Raw genomic sequence first — 19,719 nt, 5'->3', positions numbered from 1 at the left:
CATGTGTCTTAATGATCTTACTCCACCCTGTGGTGCCGTCAGAATGACGATTCAGTGTGGTCATTCTGTTGCAGCCGCCTTCTGCGCTCTCTACTCGAGTGTTCTTTGGCAGTACCCCAGTGTTGTGCCTTGCTATTTGCAGCACTGGCTTTCGTGCTTGCCAGGGAAAAACTTAAATTTTATGGGCACCCAGAGTTACCTTCGGTAGCGCAACAATATATTCCGATAACCTGAAAATAACCACAGGATGCACGAATGTTGAAATCTTTTAATTTCAAGTATAGCTGCTAGTGCAATAACGAGCAGTTGATCGATTTTAGTTAATCACTTGCGATCTCTTGAGATAACAGACATAACTTTACGAAGTTTCAGTTAAAATTTTGCATTTTTCTTTAACAGTCAGATCAATGACGAATGAGTGACTATTACCACCTTATTAATCTCTGAATTAGCGAATGTAAAATATCATTAGGTTGTAGGCACGTAACTAACACAAGCATTTTCGTTTAAGAGGAGTTAGTTTGTATCATTCCATCTCGTCCAGTTTGAAAATCGTTCTTGAACTTTAGGATGGATTTTATTTGTGTGTGTTCTGTATTATGAAGGGTTTTATTGTCTTGTGTATGTGACTTTACAGAATGTGGTCAAGATTTTATAGTCTTTTGTTCAGGTTTTAGGAATATTCAATGTTAGCTTTAACAGGTTATGTCAAAGTAAACGCGTGCATGAGTGAGAAATCTGACAAGGATGAGTGAAACCGGGAGAGAACCATCTGGTGATTTAGAAAGAGTAGATAACTGATTGATGTTGGAGGCTCAGCAGGAAAGCGTTCGGCAGGCTGATTTTAATGAACCACAGAGAAATCTCACAGTCTGGAGTAAATGCAGAATAGTATCACATTAATCATCAGAATCGCAGGAATACTTTAGAAACAGAATCCATGGGCGAGGATAAAGTGATAACTTCACAGGCGACAGAAGCATCTGACGCCACCGATCTCGAAACAATGAGATAGTGTGTTGGAAATTATGAACCAACTTCTCAGACCGCAGACTTTTTTAGTACTTCAGTTCACGAAGAGTGACGAACAATTCAAAAAATTTAAAAAAAGAAAGTTATCTGTTGTGCAATACCTGTGATCAAATTCACGTGATCCTATGGGGAGCTGTCTGTTTATTGGTAAAGTCACTCAATACAATCTTTCTGATATCAACGTGGATATGTTGATGCCTCAGCCGTAAACACAGTATCATGATATGACGATAGTGTGTTCGTGCGGCATAGAGATGAGCGAATACTGTAAATCGAGAACACAGTGACAATGTGTTTTAGTTGTGTCAGCTACCAAATGTAACTGCAAATAAAACCAGTTCATACAGACCGAGATGAAAATATCTTCACCATATACCATAATGAAAATTTAAGAGAGGTTTAAAACCTTGACCTTATAACCATCGAAAGAGGCACTCCCTTGATCTGCATTTTAATCTCCGAATATAAGCAGTGTTGATTTTTGAAGTCCCGTCGATATCCAGATGTTTCGAGATTTATATTCCAATAGATTTTTGTGTTTTAAAGTAGTATTCCTCATAAAACGTACAATCATGAATACTTAAGGATATGAAGCTAAAAGAGAGCTACACTGAACGAACGTTTTCGTTAGCTGTTACACTACACATATTATTTTTTAAGTTTTTCAAGGCTGAGAAATAGTTCGAAATTCCGAAATATTGGACAGCCATGATCATCATCAAAGATTTTATTTAATGTAGAAAATATATCCCAATAATTGCGTAGGCTTCCGCGGCCAGAGTCAGTCGACATAAAAGTTTTCTGGGTTTGGTACCGCGTCATAATGTAAAAACTACTGTTGCTGGAGAAAAACCAACGTTTAGGCAACGATTGCAGCGACCTTCTTCTGGGTCTAATGGGTCTATATCCCAATAAATCTAACATTTTAGTCACGGTTGTTTGAAAGAAATATTCTTCAGCTGCTGTACCAAAAACACTATAGTGCGTACAGTATGTCTGACAAGAATTTATTGTGTTCCGATGTTAGTGAATAAATCTGTCCTGGAATGTCACATTTCACCATGAAGAAATTCTGTTCTCGATACAAACTGCATATTGTTCCTGAAACAGACGTAGTACTAGTACTGACTTAGTTCAATCTTTCGATCAGTGGCTTAGCGTTACCTAGGTAGACTGACGACTCTCTGACAATAGCTCTAAGCGTTTCCTTTCTTTGCTGAGAATACAAATTTCTGAGTGCCATCAAAACCACCTTTACTCTCTGATCATTTATATAGTCTTTGAATTTCATGTCTTTGGAAACAACAAACTGTCTTGCTTTCTCTCAGCAACTTCACTGTGACAATGAACAGCCTTTGAATAAAAAGGTTATAGGTCCAAGCTACGTTTTGTTATTAAGCATTTCGCATTTTGCAGAGGCTGTACCCAGAAATCAGTTGCTGCATCTCACGTGCAACATGTTCGTTCAGTTACTCATCAAGTGACGTGTTCAGCACAACATTCGCTAAAAGCAAAAGCTGTTTCAGAGAGCTCAACTCTATTCCCAGAGTGTCATATTCATAAACCTCTTCCCGTCTGCGAAATTTATACAGATGCATGCAAAGCAGGAGCTCTGTAAAAGCGGAATTAGGTAGAGAAAATCTTGGCAGGCTTATATTATGTTGCAGAGTTTTAGACTTTAAATTCTCGAGTCTTATGGATGAGCGACGGAAACAGGACATATATCCTCCCTGTTCAACACAGAATTTCATTAATCTGAGGCAAACCATTGAATGCAAGTAAGGCTGATGTATGTACTTCAGTCACACGTTTTATTGGTCACGATGAATTTTCGTCATCATATATGTAAATATGTTCATGTTTTTCTAAGAAGGTAATATCGTTTTCCAACTGTGTTAATTTCTTTTCCAGCATAATTTTTCTTCTGAGCATGGATGGAGTCTCAATGATAAGAGGCAGTTTTTGATAAGCGGTTTCTGCCTCTTCCCAGTTTTTCTTGAGACCCTGAAACAATAATAATACGTAGTCAGGAAAAAATATTTGTTTACACAAACACATCTCATGTTCTGTGCATAAAGGGCCAATTATTCTCTATCTTGGTTGTTAACAACGGAAATTACAAGGTACTTCAAAAGTTATAAATTAACTCTAATGAGCATTTGCTATGTGACTAAGTAGCTTGGAGAAAAATTATCACTTTACCACAGAATCACAAGAAAAAGATGGGAAAAAAATTCACATAGAAATCTGTAATGGACGAATGCATTAGGGCTCTCTTCCTTATAAGAGAGCTGTGACTACAATATATCAGCGATCCTCAGGTCAATGTACAATACTTATACTGAGTGAATATTAACAAAACTGAAAAACTGTATGGAAGGATTCCTGACCGAAAAAGGTTCTATCAACATGTGTCCGAAAACGCATCTTTGCCACGGTAGACGGTGCTGACGAATGACAGTTCCTCTGACCATGTCCCGTGTATTCCTTGTCTCTTGCAAGTTGTGTGAATGATGCACCGTACTGTAAACAGCACAATGGTCCAGTATTCATGTCGGGAACAAGCCGAGGTGGTGTCTGTTTACGGCCAAGCAGATGGGAACGGCCGAGAGCAGCACGGCTATACGAAAACAAGTACCCTCACAGACACCAACCACATCACACAACATTTCAAGCCCTTTTTGTGCGTTTTCATCATCACACAAACGCCCAAAATTGGTTTGAAATGTGTGATGTGGTTGGTATCTGTGAGGGCACTTGTTTTAGTACAGCCGTGCTGCTTCCGACCGTTTCTCTCTGCTTGGTTGCACACAAACACCATCTCGGCTTGTTCCCGACATGAATACACAGCGCCGGCCAGTGTGGCCGCGCGGTTCTAGGCGCTTCAGTCTGGAACCGCGTGACCGCTACGGTCGCAGGTTCGAATCAAGCCTCGGGCATGGATGTGTGTGATGTCCTTAGGTTAGTTAGGTTTAAGTAGTTCTAAGTTCTAGGCGACAGATGACCTCAGAAGTTAAGTCGCGTAGTGCTCAGAGCCATTTGAACCCCCCCCCCCTTTCTTTTTTTTTTTTAATACACAGCCTGCAACAAACAAATAACACTCGGCACGTGGTCAGAGGAACGTCATTCGTCAGCGCCATTTACCATCGCAAAGATGCATTTTGCAGACACATGTTCAAAAGGACCCTTTTCCCTTCTTTTCCATTCAGGAATCCGTTGATGCAGTTTGTCGATTTTATTAATGTTCATGCAGTAGGCAGTACTTGGCATTAACATTACTTGAATAAAATCTCCTTTGTGTTCAAGCCCCGTTTCTTCAGATAAATTCCTCGAATTTTCAACAGCTGTCTCCACCGTCACAGTTAAGGTGGAAGTTCTGTATTTTATTGTAATCGTCGCAGCTTTAAAACCAAGAAGGTTCTGTTAAGTCGTGGCACCACGAAATACTCCGTGAACACTTTAATTTCCTTTCCCCCTTTCTGTTTTCTTTCGGGATAATGCGAGGGACAAGCGATTGTCTGTATGTGTTTGTATATCGTATAAAGTCGTTTTGTCTGATTTTACGTTTTTTTTTTTTTACAACAAATACATGACGGATGCGATTGAAATGCTTTAAACTACTGTTCTTCTTCATTTAACCAGCTACTTTAGTCAAAATAAACATTATCTGTCCTGATCTTTCAGCCCCCTTAGCATCTACATTGTACTCATCTATTGGCAAAACAAGCCTATTAAAACTTCCTGGCAGATTAAAACTGTGTGCCCGACCGAGACTCGAACTCGGGAGTTCGAGTCTCGGTCGGGCACACAGTTTTAATCTGCCAGGAAGTTTCATATCAGCGCACATCCCGCTGCAGAGTGAAAATCTCAATCTGGAAGCCTATTAAAAATTCAGCGCTACGCAACTAAATCCGTTCGATCTACCACGTCCACCGTATACGGGAAGGGCCACAAGCTCTCAAACTGTTTAAAAATTGTATCGTTAAACAGTTTAGTATTCAAGCATGTATGCACTTTCAACTTTATGCGACTACGCGTCGAGCATTATTTGACCCAAGAAGCTAGTAAAATTGACATTTCTTGCAAGGTGACTTGTGGTACGTACTACTCGAGGCAAGGTACTGCTTAACGTTTTGTTTGATGTTGAGGAAGACATAGTTAAACAATATAGAAATCAACTGTTAGTATTTCCTGACGTTGACCCGATGCGAAAACGAACATTTCTAACACTACTTTATACTGAAGTGTTAGTCAGACTCTCAGGAAAGCAACGAACAGCAATAACTGAAGGACACAACAAAGTGTCTTGCATGTAAATTTTTGGTAAATCATAGAGTCTGGTACGAAATATTTCTAGTCGTCGGGTAAGTCAAGAACAATTTGCGTTTCTCAGTTGTTCGACCTTTGCTGCCCACGTCCCGTTCCTAATACATTACGTATGGATACATTTCTATACTTTTTTTTTTACATTCACAGTGCCAGATTTGCACCTGGTGGCTGAAATTGAAACTAATTCTTTTCTCATCGTAAATCGGTTCCGCAGTGGCGCTTTAGAATATCTACCACGTTTTGCTGCCGTAATTACAGTCCACAATGGACCTTTGTGAATAGATGCACTTTAATTATAACCATCTCGTACAAAATACAATTATAACAATTAGAAGAACTCAGCAAGCTAAATAAAGATGTAGTTGCATCATATCCTAGTTTATAACTGTGGCTAAAATATAGAATAATACTTGATCATGCACTTGATACATAGGTATCTAGTAGAACAGTTAGTGATGAAAGTGACCCTCGATTGTATACAATCACTGTAATGAAACACAGACTACTGTATAACAGCTGTGAAATGAAGCGTAGGGCTAGATATAGGAAGATGTTGAAAAAAATGCATTTGGTTTTCAAGAGGGCAACACGTGAAGCCTTCAACGATTATCGTGGCAGAATACTATCGAGGAATATCTCACAAAAACCACAGAAATTCTGGTCATAAGTAAAGGCTGTTAGCGGTACTTTAGTGGTACTACAGATACTCATGGACGAGACAGGTATTGCAATTGAGGGTGTCGAAACTAAAGTAGAAACGCTGAACTCGGTTTTCAAATGTACCACCACAAACGAAAATCTTGGGGTAATGCCCCAGTTTAATTCTCGCACTGCTGCAGAGATGAGTAATATAGATGTTATTATCAGTGATGTTGAGAAACACCTATAATCGCTAAAATTAAGAAAGCTCCCGGCCCTGGTGGAATATCTGTGTGATTCTATGCCAAATTTGTGGCTGAGTTAGTCCTTCTTTTAACTATAATTCACCTAGATTCATCGAAATGTAAATAGTGCCAGTAGCTTGAAGAAATCATATGTGACACCTATCTACAAGAAGGGTAGCAGAAGTGACCCACAAAACTTCCGTCCAATGTCCTTGACGTTGTAGAATCTTACAGCATACTCTGAGTTCAAACGATACGAGATACCTCGAACAGAATAACCTCCATGTCAACCAGCTTGGATTCCGGAAACATCGATCACGCGAAACCCAGTTTGCAGTTTTCTCACTTGACTTCCTGGAAGCAATTATAAAGCCAGTCAGATGTAGTATTTGTCTATTTCCGATAAGTATTAGATTCAGTTCCACATATAACCTAAGATAAGAGTACGGTTGTTGGTTCAAATGGTTCAAATGGCTCTGAGCACTGTGGGACTTAACATCTGAGGTCATCAGTCCCCTAGAACTTAAAACTACTTAAACCTAACTAACCTAAGGACAACACACACATCCATGCCCGAGGCAGGATTCGAACCTGCGACCGTAGCGGTCGCGCGGTTCCAGACTGAAGCGCATAGAACCGCTCGGCCACTCCGGCCGGCTACGATTGTTTTGAAAAGCAAGTCAAATTTGTAACTGGATTGAGGATTTGTTGGGGAGGACGCAGCAAGTTATCGTGGATGGGGAGTCATGGAGAAATGTAAAAGTAATTTTGGTTGTTCTCCAGGAAAGTGTGTTGAGAACCTAACTATTCACGTTGTATATTAATGACCTTGCGGACATTACTAATAGTAAGGTCAGACTTTCCGCAGATGATGCAGTTATGTACAATAAAGTACTGTCTGGAAAAAAAATTAAAATTAAAATAAAGAACTGTACGAATATTCAGTCAGATCTTGATAAAAGTTCAGAGCAGTGCAAAATTGCTTTAAATGTTCAGAAATGTAGAGCTGTGCAATTCACAAAGTGAAAACACGTAGCATGTCATGACTAAAGCATGAACGAGTCACAGTTGAAATACGTCACCTCACAGAAATAGCTGGGTGTAATACTCTGTAGGGATATGAAATGGAACGATGATATCAGCTCAGTCATAGGTAAAGCAGGCAACACACTTCGGTTAATTGATAGTATACTATGAAAATGCAGTCTACAAAAGAAATTGCTTACGAATTTCTTGTTCGACCCATCCTAGGATATTGTTCAAAGGTGTGGGATCTGTACCAAATAGGATTAACAGGCGATATTGAACGCGTACAGAGGATTATTACAGGTTTGTTTGACTCATGGAAAAATGTCACAGAGATGTCGAAACAACTGAAGTGTCAAACGCCGGAAGATACACTGATCAGCCAGAACATTATGACCACTGCCCATCGCGACGTTGGATGCCGACTGGTGGCGTTGTGGACACGTTCCGCTGTAACAAAAGTATGTAAACGAAGCAGACACAGACGGGGGATCGCCCCAGCGAAGATATGGGTTGCAAATGGGGAAATACACTGAGAAAAGCAACTTTGACAAAGGCCAGATTATTACTACGCAAGGCCTGTGAACGAGTATGTCGAAAATGGCAAAGATGGTAGAATGTTCACGTGCTACTATCATGAGTATCTATGGAAAAATATATGACAGTGAAATTGCCACTAGGGGATAAATGATTAGACGTCCACGAATCTTCACAGAACTTGGGGTCAAGAGGCTCTGCTCTGAAAAATAGGACAGATGGTGATCTGTGGCATCTCTGCCGAAAGAGCAAATGCTGGTGCACGCAAAAGTGTTTCGGAGCACACCCGTCATCGTACATTGTTGAACATGGGCTTCCACAGCAGACCACCCCTACATGTTCACATGTTGACCCTAGGACATCGTCAATTACTATTTCACTGGGCACGGGACCGTCGGAATTCGACCGTAGATCAATGGAAACATATCGGCTCTTCGGATAAATGACATTTCTGCTGCACTGGGTCGATAGTCGTCTCCACAAACGCAGTCATAGAGGTGATCGGTGGTTCGAAACATACAGTGCGCCTAGGATGCAGTCTAATGGTAGCTGTATTATGCTATGGGAGACATTCCCCTGTGCCTGCTTGAGACATGTGGTAGTAACCGATGACACGCTGACAGCTGCGAACCCCCTGCATCCCATCACGCTTGATATCTTCCCCGACGGCGAAGTCATCTTTCAGTAGTATAATCGTCCGTGTCTCGAAGACAGTGGTTTGAGGAGCATTATAGTAAACTCGCATTGATGTCTCGGTGACAAAATTCACCTGATGTAACTCTTATGGAACCCATCTGGGTCGCTATCGGACTATCAACAAACTGTCGGGTCCCTGATACGTGAAATCAGTAATGTATTTTGTTCCACAGCCGGATAAATGAGCTATTAAGCAAGTGGTCATTATGTTTTGGCTCATCAGTGTAGATGCTGACTATCCATAGATAGCCTATTTAAGACGTTTCAAGAATCACCTTTAAATGATGAATCTATAAATATACTACAATCCCCTATATATCGCTCCCGTAAGGATCGAGAGGACAAGATGTGGTCAATTACAGACTGCACAGAAGCGTTTAAAGAAGTATTCTTCCCGCGCTCCGTACGTGAGTGGCACGGAAAAAAGCCCTAATAATAGAACGAAGGGATGTAACCTCTGCCATTCACCTCAAAGTGGTATATAGAATTTGGATGTAGATGTATAGCAACACTGAGGTCGTCCTAGGGGCAAAAGACATAAAACGTCTGGCTAATTGAGTTGTAGTCTTAGCACCAGCAGCCTCATTCCCGACATGTCGACGTCTCTAGAAACCCATTTGAATGACATACCAGTACCAAGTACAGCGAGCGAGGGAACACATTCCCGGATCCGTTGTACTAATGGATGGTACGTTTACTTCGCAGAGAGTCTCTGGAAACCCGGAGGGAAAGAGAGCATACAATAGATGTACAGATTTCGTGCTGGGGGGTGTACGAAGGTAGCCTGATAAAAAGCAAACATCTCTGCAGTAAAAATCGAGCACTGTTCAAAGGGTTTATATCTAAAGATCTTTTCGCCGACGACTAAGGTACATCGCGTACTGTGGCCATTCTTAGAGCCATTCGATTAATTAAAGGTACTCTTCCCAAATTGCGTAAGAAGCTCCAGAAGTGTCAAGCACATCATGGAAGTTCTGCACCGAGCCAGGAAGAGAAGGATTCTTAGCCCTTAGTACCATTGCATGTAACGCAAGACGAAGCTTTCGAAGTAGGACACGAAAGCGAACTCCGAGTGACAACAAGGAAGCAGTGCGTACATCTTATTGCCTTCCATGAAAATGATCAAAAAAAGGAAGCATAAGATGGGTGACTTGACTTAGGAGGCCAATCAACCAGCGTATTTGCAGAGGAGGACATCGCCCCATAATACTAGAGGTAATTCAACAAGTAAATGTTATCCGTAATGGATGTGGCTATATTCCGTGACTGCTCCTTTATAGGGGTAGATTAACAAGAAGGAGATTTTGTAAGTAGGCTGTTTAGGTTTTGTATTGGTAACGCCACCTCTGTATGAAAAATCACTGGCTGTGCTGTGTGCAGTCTGTGGGTAGTTTGCATTGTTGTCTGCCATTGTAGTGTTGGGCAGCGGCAGCTGGATGTGAACAGCGCGTAGCGTTGCAGTTGGAGGTGAGCCGCCAGCAGTGGTGGATGTGGGGAGAGAGACGGCGGAGTTTTGAAATTTGTCATGAACTGTTATATTTATATATGATGATATCAAGGTAAATACATTGTTTGTTCTCTATTAATATCTTTCATTTGCTAACTATCCCTATCACTAGTTAGTGCCTTCCGTAGTTTGAATCTTTTATTTAGCTGGCAGTAGTGGCACTCGCTGTATTGCAGTAGCTTGAGCAGCGAAGATTTTTGTGAGGTAAGTGATTTGTGAAAGGTATAGTTTAATGTTAGTCAGGGCCATTCTTTTGTAGGGAATTTTGAAAGTCAGATTGCGTTGCGCTAAAAAATATTGTGTGTCAGGTTAAGCACAGTCATGTATAAATGATCAAAAGGGGACGTTTCAATTTTATTTAATGCAAGGCTGGTTTCGGGCTTGTGCCTATCTTCAGATGTTTTTCGTTAACTTACACGTTTCAGAGCTCTTGTTGTAGATCAAGTACAGCTCGAGCATCCATGTCATTTCTACATCACTTTTCTTACAAAAATATCTCGATTTTTTACATATTAACTGTACACTAAGGTGACAAAAGTCATGGAATAGCGATAGGCGCATATACAGATGGCGGTAGTATCGCGTATCGGAGGTATAACAGGGCGGCGAATAGACGGAGCTGTCGTTTGCACTCAGGTGATTCATGTGGAAATGTTTCCGACGTGATATAGCCGCAGACGTTGAACGCGGAATGGTAGTCGGAGCTACAAGCATGAATCATTCCATTTCGGATATCGTTAGGGAATTCAATATTCCGAGATCCACAGTGTCAAGAGCGTGTCGAGAACACCAAATGTCAGGCATTACCTCATCACTGACAACACAGCAGCCGACGGCCTTCATTAAAGACCGATAGTTTCGGCGTTTGAGTAGAGTTGCCAGTGCTAATAGACACGCAACACTGCGTGAAATAACCGCAGAAATCAATTTGGGACGTACGCTGAAGGTATCCGTTATGACAGTGCGACGAAATATGGCGGTAATGGGCTATGACAGAAGGCGACCGACGGAGTGCCTTTGCTAACAGCGTGTCATCGCCCACAGTGAATCTCCTGGGCCCGTGACCATATCGGCTGGACCCTAGATGACTGGAAAACCGTGGCCTAGTCCGAAAAGTCTCTGTTTCAGTTGGAAAGAGCTGATGGTAGTGTTCGAGTGTGAAGCAGACCCCAAGAAGCCATGGATCCAGGTTGTCAACAAGGGACTGTGCAAGCTGGTGGTGGCTCCATAATGATGTGGGCTCTATTTTCACGGAATGGCCTGAATCCTCGATTATGTTCGGCAACTTTTGCAGCCATTCGTGGACTTCACGTTCCCAAACAACAATGGAATGTTTATGGATGTCATTGCGCTATGTCACAGAGCCACAGTTGTTCATGATTGGTCTGAAGTGCAGTCTGGACAGTTCGAACAAATAATTTGGCCACCCAGGACATTCATCCCATCGGACATTCATGAGACATAATCAAGATTTCAGTTCGTGCAACGCTTTCACAATTATGGGCGACTATAGAGGCAGCATGGCTCGATATTTCTGCATGGGACTTCCAACGACTTGCGTTAGAGACAATTTCTTTAGCAGCTTCGGAGCGCCTGGTTTCGTAGGCGTTGTAAAGCAAGATTCCTCCTTGGGTAGATCAATGACAACTACAAAATCGCCATCGCAAAGGGAGATTGCTCGCCGATTGATGGTTTAACTGCTCCTTTCTTTGATTTTGTTCGGCTTTTTGTTAGGCGTTTTTCTTTACTTATTGCAGGTGACGGCTTATTGGGCTTCTAAAGCTTAGGAGTATTTTTGAGATCGCTCATAGGAATATCACGAGCAGCAAGGGAAATGAATGTCGACTTAGGCAGATATCTGCTTACCTGACCCAGCCCTGTGGATGCAACTATGCAACTGGTGAGGAAGGGAAGGGGAGGGAGCAACAGGTATTCCAGTGGTTGTTCGCTAGCGATTGTTTTACCTTAACAGCCATCAACCCCATCGGCACGTGACGCACACTGAGACAAATTCTTTTAATGGATCCACGCTATTAAGCCAAGATAACTCCCCATCCTCCGCACAACGTTCCATTGGTGCACCTAACACTAGTCACTAAGTATGCTCACGTAGAAGAGGACTGGCAGTGGTGACCAGCCCTCAGCTTGGAAACCCCAGGTTCACAATGCAGTGCAATGGAGATCCTTCAGGAAAAAAATCAGTCCTCCCAACCCTAATATTTACTGAGACCTGTCCTGCTACGCTACCGCCGGCACAGCTCTCAGCTTCACTGATCGCCCAAAACCTTCTGCTTCCTCCGGCAGGGCTTTCAGCTATGATCCGTTGCGGTACCGTCAATGGATGCAGCACATAAAACATTGAAAGATGAGTAAATTATAATCTTTGTGTTGCGTTATCGTTAGCCACTAACAAACACTAACAAACATATGGCCGCAATTTTCAATTCGTAATGCGTCTGGTATGGTAGTAGGCTACACGATTGAATATTCTAACATAAACTCATTCCTATCACCACTTAGGTGTTCACAGTATCTCAGCAGTATTTAGTATTAATCATACATTCCTGAAACTCTTGTCGTGTTACTGGGGACAGTTTATGAGGTATTACGGGTTATCTATGTTATAAGCGTGTGTATCGCTAACAGCAGCAGTTCCAGCCTCATCAGACAAGTGTATGTTATATTAATTCGCTATAATGATTCTCCCTGTACGCATACCAAATATCATAATAAGTTGAGTCGACATACTGTTAAAATGAATTAAGTTGCAAAAACTTGCACACCAAGCGAACGGTCAAAACGCTGAGATTCTGCACTCTGATTAGCAAGGACAGCGCTTCAAATCCCAGTCCAGCCACTCTCATTTGTGACGGGTCGATTACGGCGCCAGCGGCCTCCACTTTGAATTCCCGCCGAGTGGCGACTGCGGTGGCCGCAGCGACTGAGAGGGCGCTCCGTGATCGGTCGCACCTGTGCTGCTGGCAGACAGCGGGCAGAACCTCCAGCAGTGGAACGACAGAATCTTCTCGCTGTGACTGAGAGGGCTGACGAAGAGTGGCTGCAGTCCTTGCCTTGGTGATCCGTTGGACTGATCGGGGCACATGGTCTGTCAACTGGAGGTTCCAAGCCGTTGTTGAATCGAGTGGGCATGAAGAATTTTATGAAGGGGCCCGCTGGAGCTGCTGCATAACGCCAATCGCCGAATTGTTCACTCTGAGCGACGTTAAACAGCCACATATAAGGAACGGGGTGTTGGTCGAAATGACCTTCTCTAACTCTTAGCCTATGTGGACTCGTGTGGCCTTTATAGCTTGTAAAAGCGCATTTACTGCTCACACGATTGAGTGACTTAGTTGTAGTGAAGTAGTGAAGTAGGTTACTGGTGCGCATCGTGGTTATTGTATTGAGTCCACATGGTTTTGCATGTGTATGCTTGTCTTGACAAGGACCATGTTTATTACATTATACTGAGTGTATCCTGTTATTCATATTGTTGTTGTTGTTGTTGTTGTTGTTGTTGTTGTTGTTCTGGTCTTCAGTCCTGAGACTGGTTTGATGCAGCTCTCCATGCTACTCTATCCTGTGCAAGCTTCTTCATCTCCCAGTACCTACTGCAGCCTACATCCTTCTGAATCTGCTTAGTGTATTCACCTCTTGGTCTTCCTCCACGATTTTTTCTAACCTACCTGCCCGATTAAGGGATCTGACCTTCCACGCTCCGATCCGTAGAACGCCAGTTTTCCCCTGATAACGACGTCCTCCTGAGTAGTCCCCGCCCGGAGATCCGAATGGGCGACTATTTTACCTCCGGAATATTTTACCCAAGAGCACGCCATCATCATTTAATCATACAGTAAAGCTTCATGCCCTCGGGAAAAATCACGGCTGTAGTTTCCCCTTGCTTTCAGCCGTTCGCGGTACCACAACAGCAAGGCCGTTTTGGTAAGTGTTACAGGGCCAGATCAGTCAATCATCCAGACTCTTGCCCCTGCAACTACTGAAAAGCCTGCTGTTGCCCCTCTTCAGGAACCACACGTTTGTCTGGCCTCTCAACAGTTACCCCTCCGTTGTGGTTGCACCTACGGTACGGCTATCTGTGTCGTTGAGGCACGCAAGCCTCCCCATCAACGGCAAGGTCCATGGTTCATGGGGGGTTATTCATATTATTGTTGTTGAACAAGGTGTCGTTCACATTTTCGGAGGAGGACTGTATGTGGGTAATCTTAACGTGTGAGCTGTCAATTCAAATAATAATGGACTTGTCTATTGTGTAAGGATTACCTGTGGTCGTTTTAATATTATTTATTCTGAATGCAGGACGGTGAACTCAGTGCGTAAATTCAAACCTTTCTTGTTAATTGCTGGTAAGGCCTGTGCGATTTCGTCTGTCATGTTAGTTTATGGGATTTTTTCCTTATGTAAAGATTATCTATGAGCGCCTTAAAATTGTTTATTCTAAACGCAGGAAGATGAACCCAGTACATAAGTGCCAACAACCAGTTAAGAGCCTAGTTTTCCTGCTCGGTAATAAACAAAAATATAAACACATAGGCTACAGTAATATTTTACTGTGTGTTTAATTTTAATTGAAGTTGGTGAATTCGGCAGTGAGCTAAGCAAAGGTGGCCGCTTACATCAGCAACAAAATACACTGATCCCGACTCGTTTCCGATAATGACTCAGAATGATCAAACTTCTAGTAAGTACCATCCTTTGTGGCACCCTTCAACACACATGCGATGCGACGTAAACATGCACAGCAGGTAGAACAGATCAGCTACGTGCCAACAACAAGTTATCTAACCGCAACATCCGGCCCTTATCTATACCGGAAGTTAATTTAGTGTAACGCCGTGCTAAGTAAAATATATAGGCAGCACGAGAAGCCAGAGACTAAGTCCAAGAAATGTTCGTAAATAAGAACTGCTACATCGTTATTTACGATCACTTCTTGGACCTAGTCTCTGGCTTCTCGTGCTGCCTATATATTTTACTTAGCACGGCGTTACACTAAATTAACTTCCGGTGTAGATAAGGACCGGATGTTGTGGTTATATGACTAGTTGCTGGCACGCAGCTGGTCTGTTCTGCCTGCCGTGTTCTAGTATTACAAGCACGGTAGAACCTGTAATTTTTTAATGTGTATTGGGTGCTTTATTTCAGTTTCTACGATACTTCGTGACATCACCAACAAGTTCAATCTTTGCACAATTCAGTGCACCTTTAACCCATACGGACACAGACTCTTAACCTATACGGACACAGACTCTGATTCATTTACTTTACGACGATTCCTTGTCCTAAGAACCAACGGCGTTCAGACATAAAGTAGGATGAACCGCGGTCTCTGTTATACACCTCATATATCTGAAATGTGAGATAATCAATAACTTCTCGGCTGTTAAAAATCTCCAGCCCTGATACAGTCTCCACTTTACCACCACGAACTAGAGCCACAGCAACCCAACCACTACTATGTACACCAGCATCGGCACTAGTAAGAGTAAAATTCATTACGCATATACAAAACACTGAAGAGCCAAGCAGAGTAACTTACGCACCTACTCTACTCTTCGTAGTAATCGATATATTATCAATAGCTTTATACACTGTAAGGTCCGAAAGCCTTCTCCTAAAATAACGCGGCATAACCAGTCTACGCACGACACGTGAACTTCATTTTCAGAGCGATAAGGTGGACTGGACTCAATTAGGAAGGCACACTGTATTCCCTCTTTAGTTTACTGAAAACTGATCAGCAGCACTTTGTTGCTTTTCTACACTCGCAAACAGGATAATGGTCTCTCTGTCAAACTCTCAGTGGCGAATCCCGTGGTTGGCCCATGCTACCGCGACGATTATTCGACTCAGTGCCAACACTCGATTCTTGTGAATGCACCACTACGTAATCCCTGTATTGGAGGATTCTGATATCATAAACATGAATGAGATTTTCACTCTGCAGCGGAGTGTGCGCTGATATGAAACTTCCTGGCAGATTAAAACTGTGTGCCGGACCGAGACTCGAACTCGGGACCTTTGCCTTTCGCGGGCAATTGCTCTACAATCTGAGCTATCCAAGCACGACTCACGTCCCGTCCTCACAGCTTTACTTCTGCCAGTACCTCGTTTGGAAGGCAGGCGACGAGGTACTGGCTGAAATAAAGCTGTGAAGACGGGGCGTAAGTCGTGCTTGGGTAGCTCAGATTGTAGAGCAATTGCCCGCGAAAGGCAAAGGTCCCGAGTTCGAGTCCAGGTCCGGCACAGAGTTTTAATCTGCCAGGAAGTTTCAACATAAATATGGCCCACCATTCTCGGAAGCTACACAATAATTTTATTCGGCGAGGGAGTCAGGTATGGCCAACAGTTGTGAATGGTAAGTATTTGATTATTACCGGATTCGAATATAAATATCCATTTGTAACTGGTGTTAACATTTATTAGTTTCTGGAGGAGGATAACATATGTACGAAACCGGTAAATACCTACGTTTTACAACTGTTAGCTGTAGCTGACACGTTGCGCGTGAAAAGCTTGCCTTTCACCCCAGGGCCTAAGTTGGTTGCAGCGGTAGATAGCTTTGTTGTTGCGGAGCGCTTTCTCGCTTATCTTCCGCTGGCAATTGACGGGCTTTTGTACCTTGTACCAGTCAGTTGCTGCGGTGTAGGATGCGACTGTAAAGTAACACGGATTCATGAATATGCATCTTCAACTGCAGTACTTATTTGTAGTAAGGAACATTAAATTAAATTAAGGCTCTTGTAATACAAAGCTACGAGTAGAAGAAAAATCCCATTCAAAACATTAGTAAGCGTTTGTGTGTCTCGTGTTGCATAATGCATTTAAATGCAAGTACAATTACTGTTGGTAATCAATGAATCATCCGCCCACACAGGCAACGCAACACTTCGTCATATAATTAAAGTGTCACCACTTTGAATTCGTTGATGAGGCAGGAATCTGAAACAGAACAGTCAACACGATGTGTCCCGAATGATGCCGAATTTTAACAATCAGTGCTTGGGGTCTGTTGACCAAGTTATCGCGCACTTAGTACAGCTAGACTGTCAAGGACTCATAAAATCTAATTCATGTAAGTTGCCAAATAACAATAAGATAGGAACATATGCGGCCCGAGGTGTCGCCCCATAATGTCATTGTAGGCTCTTGAGCAAAAACGTTTGACGACCATTGTCATACAGGGCTCTATGAAACACATGTCCAACAAGAGACAACTGACACGAATGTACAGACATTTTCACCGATCGATTTTGGGCACAGTAGTGTAATAGAGGAACTACGTTTACGCCATTGCACTCACCTCTATCAGTTCCGTCCGCTCCGCTTCTGACAAGGCTCTAGTAGCCGTCTCCGCTGGATCCTTTCCTTCCTCTTCCACCTTTTGTTGCTTCTGACAATCTTTCAGTCGTTTCTGCAGGTATTTCGGAACTTTTCCATAGCCCTAAAACCAATCATCGTTAGTAGAACAAAGTATTCTTAGTTGCTGAACGTACAAATCGCTCATTCGACGCGAGAGTGACACAGTTCGGTACACTCAATCAGAGGGACTTTTAGCAGTCAGGATACCTTTGTACCGCATAGCACTTTTGTTTCAAATAGCTGTTGCTCCACCTACTTGCGTTATTTTGTACTAAAAGTAAGTTTTATTACCTCTGTGATTTCTAATTAGTATTTCAGTTTTCTCTCCAACTTCTTTCAAGCTCTTAGGCTTGTGATTATCCTTTAATTGTGGTGTCTGTCGAGAGAGTTTCTGGCGACAGTGATTTAAACTGAACAATGGCATGTCAATACAAATATCTTGAAATTTCAAAGTAAATCTGCAATACTGAATTAACACCGCTTCCTTTTTATTCTTAACTTCTGATTTTCTTCTCACATGACCTAAATGTACATAGATCATTAAATACAGGAAAAATTCTTTGTTTTTAAGAGCAGTCTAAAGTTATCCTGAATTACAGAGTGACTTTGCACCAGCATTAAAATTGAAATTTTACTCTAATAGGGCATAACTAGTACTCATTTTCACTTTTTCAAGCTCTCAGTAACTAAATTATAAAAAGTGGTAAAAAGTTATCCCGACTGGCTGAACCTATGAATTGTTAGGAGTCATTTTTAAAGATCTTGGAGTGCTGAAACTTCTTTAATTGTGACTGAACATACAACTTTAGTGTCGTACTCTAACACTAAGCTAGGCATATTGCTGCAATGAAACTAAAACTGACGCTCAATCGATAAACAAAAACGAAAGACTGCAAGAACGTGAGTCTGAATTAAATGCTCGTTGACTACGATGGCACACTAACAGAAAATGATAAAATGAAGGCTGTGTACCGAAACTGCTTAACCGGAGAAGGTAACACACATCCTACGTTCGATTGTCACACGGGTCGAACATTTTAAGCACGGAAATAAATGAGTGCGAAATCGAAAAACAGCTCAAATCGCTCTGTGGAGGAATGGCCACAGGACCGAACAGGCTGCACATTAGATTCTACATTGAATACGCGGAGGCACTGGCGCATCAGTTCAGCGTAGTCGCTAAAATCACAGTGCGTATCAAGAGACTGGCAAAAGGCTCAGGTTGATCTAATCAACAACAACATTCGCAGGCCTCACGCGCAAAACTGTATGTCTCATTCAGTTACATCAATTTGTTGTCGAATAAAGAACATATACTGTGCTGAGTTTTCTAGAGAATAACACCTAAACAGCGATCAACATGGTCCCCAGGTACCGACCGTGTGGAAGGAAGTTTCGAACATGAGACCCAGGAAACAGTAGATAGCAAAGCTCAGATTAATTCTGTGTTGCATGTGTTCCAGAAATCAGGTAATCACAGCCTGACGCAAAGGTTGGCGCCCAATCACAAATATAAATAAGTGTGATGTAAGACGGGCAAAAAAGTTGGAAACATCCGATGATATTTGACAACACAATCGGCCAACAATCAATAGAATTGGTCACAGCCTTCATGTATCTAGAAGCTTCTGTCCGGAACAATTTAATCTGAAATGACCACATGAATTTAATCGTTAGGAAGACAACTGACCGGCTTATTTATTAGGAGAATTCAAAGAAATTTAATTCAGGTGTGAAAGACGCCGCTTACTAGCTTGTTTGGACAACTTTTAATATTACTCGTAAGTCTGGCGTCCTTAAAAGACTGAATTAACAGATGAGATAGAAAAGGTTACGGAAGCGCTGAACAAATCGTCAAGGTTTTTGAGCAACTGTGTTTGACAGAAATGCTCAAAGATTGCAGGATGCTACACTACAAGAAAGGTGCTTAGCTCCACAAAATTCCGAGAGTCCAAGTTCCAGAACGATTCAAAGGACATATTACTTGCTACACATAAATGAACTGCCAGAAATCATGGGAAGGTGTGCAGCGTACGTCACCCAAATGTTGAGATGCGGCGAATGTCGGAACTAGTCTAGGCTAGGAACGTGAGCGGTCTATTACAGACAGTCGTTTGTAAATATGGCTCCACACTCACTGTGAATTTCTTCAGGGGAAGTCATTTTCATGCGTAAACTGTCCAAACTGGTCAGAAAAAATTATCTTAAACTCTTCTTAAGAAAATGCAGATGACGTTCATTAAAGTCAAACTTACACAGTAGTTTCTATTTCAGTTAAATTTTATTACGTAAATATCTCATCAGGTTTATACTATAAGATAAACAAAC

At 42.2% G+C, this 19,719-nt stretch overlaps 1 protein-coding gene across 1 annotated transcript in view; it reads right to left on the bottom strand.

Moving 5' to 3' along the window:
- Positions 1–2,850: 2,850 nt before the first annotated feature.
- LOC124788699 (enkurin) overlaps positions 2,851–19,719 on the bottom strand; it is a 108,184-nt gene continuing 91,315 nt past the window's right edge. Inside the window, exons 4-5 of the mRNA XM_047255979.1 lie at positions 17,333–17,473; positions 2,851–3,036 (exon numbers count right to left, since the gene is read on the bottom strand). Coding sequence (XP_047111935.1) covers positions 2,851–3,036; positions 17,333–17,473 — 327 coding nt within the window. The remainder of the gene's footprint in view (positions 3,037–17,332; positions 17,474–19,719) is intronic.

This window comes from Schistocerca piceifrons, chromosome 3 (assembly GCF_021461385.2).
Source record: "Schistocerca piceifrons isolate TAMUIC-IGC-003096 chromosome 3, iqSchPice1.1, whole genome shotgun sequence".
Taxonomy (NCBI): domain Eukaryota; kingdom Metazoa; phylum Arthropoda; class Insecta; order Orthoptera; family Acrididae; genus Schistocerca; species Schistocerca piceifrons.
The sequence above is the reverse complement of the archived record's forward strand: the minus strand, read 5'-3'. Positions and strand labels throughout refer to the sequence as shown.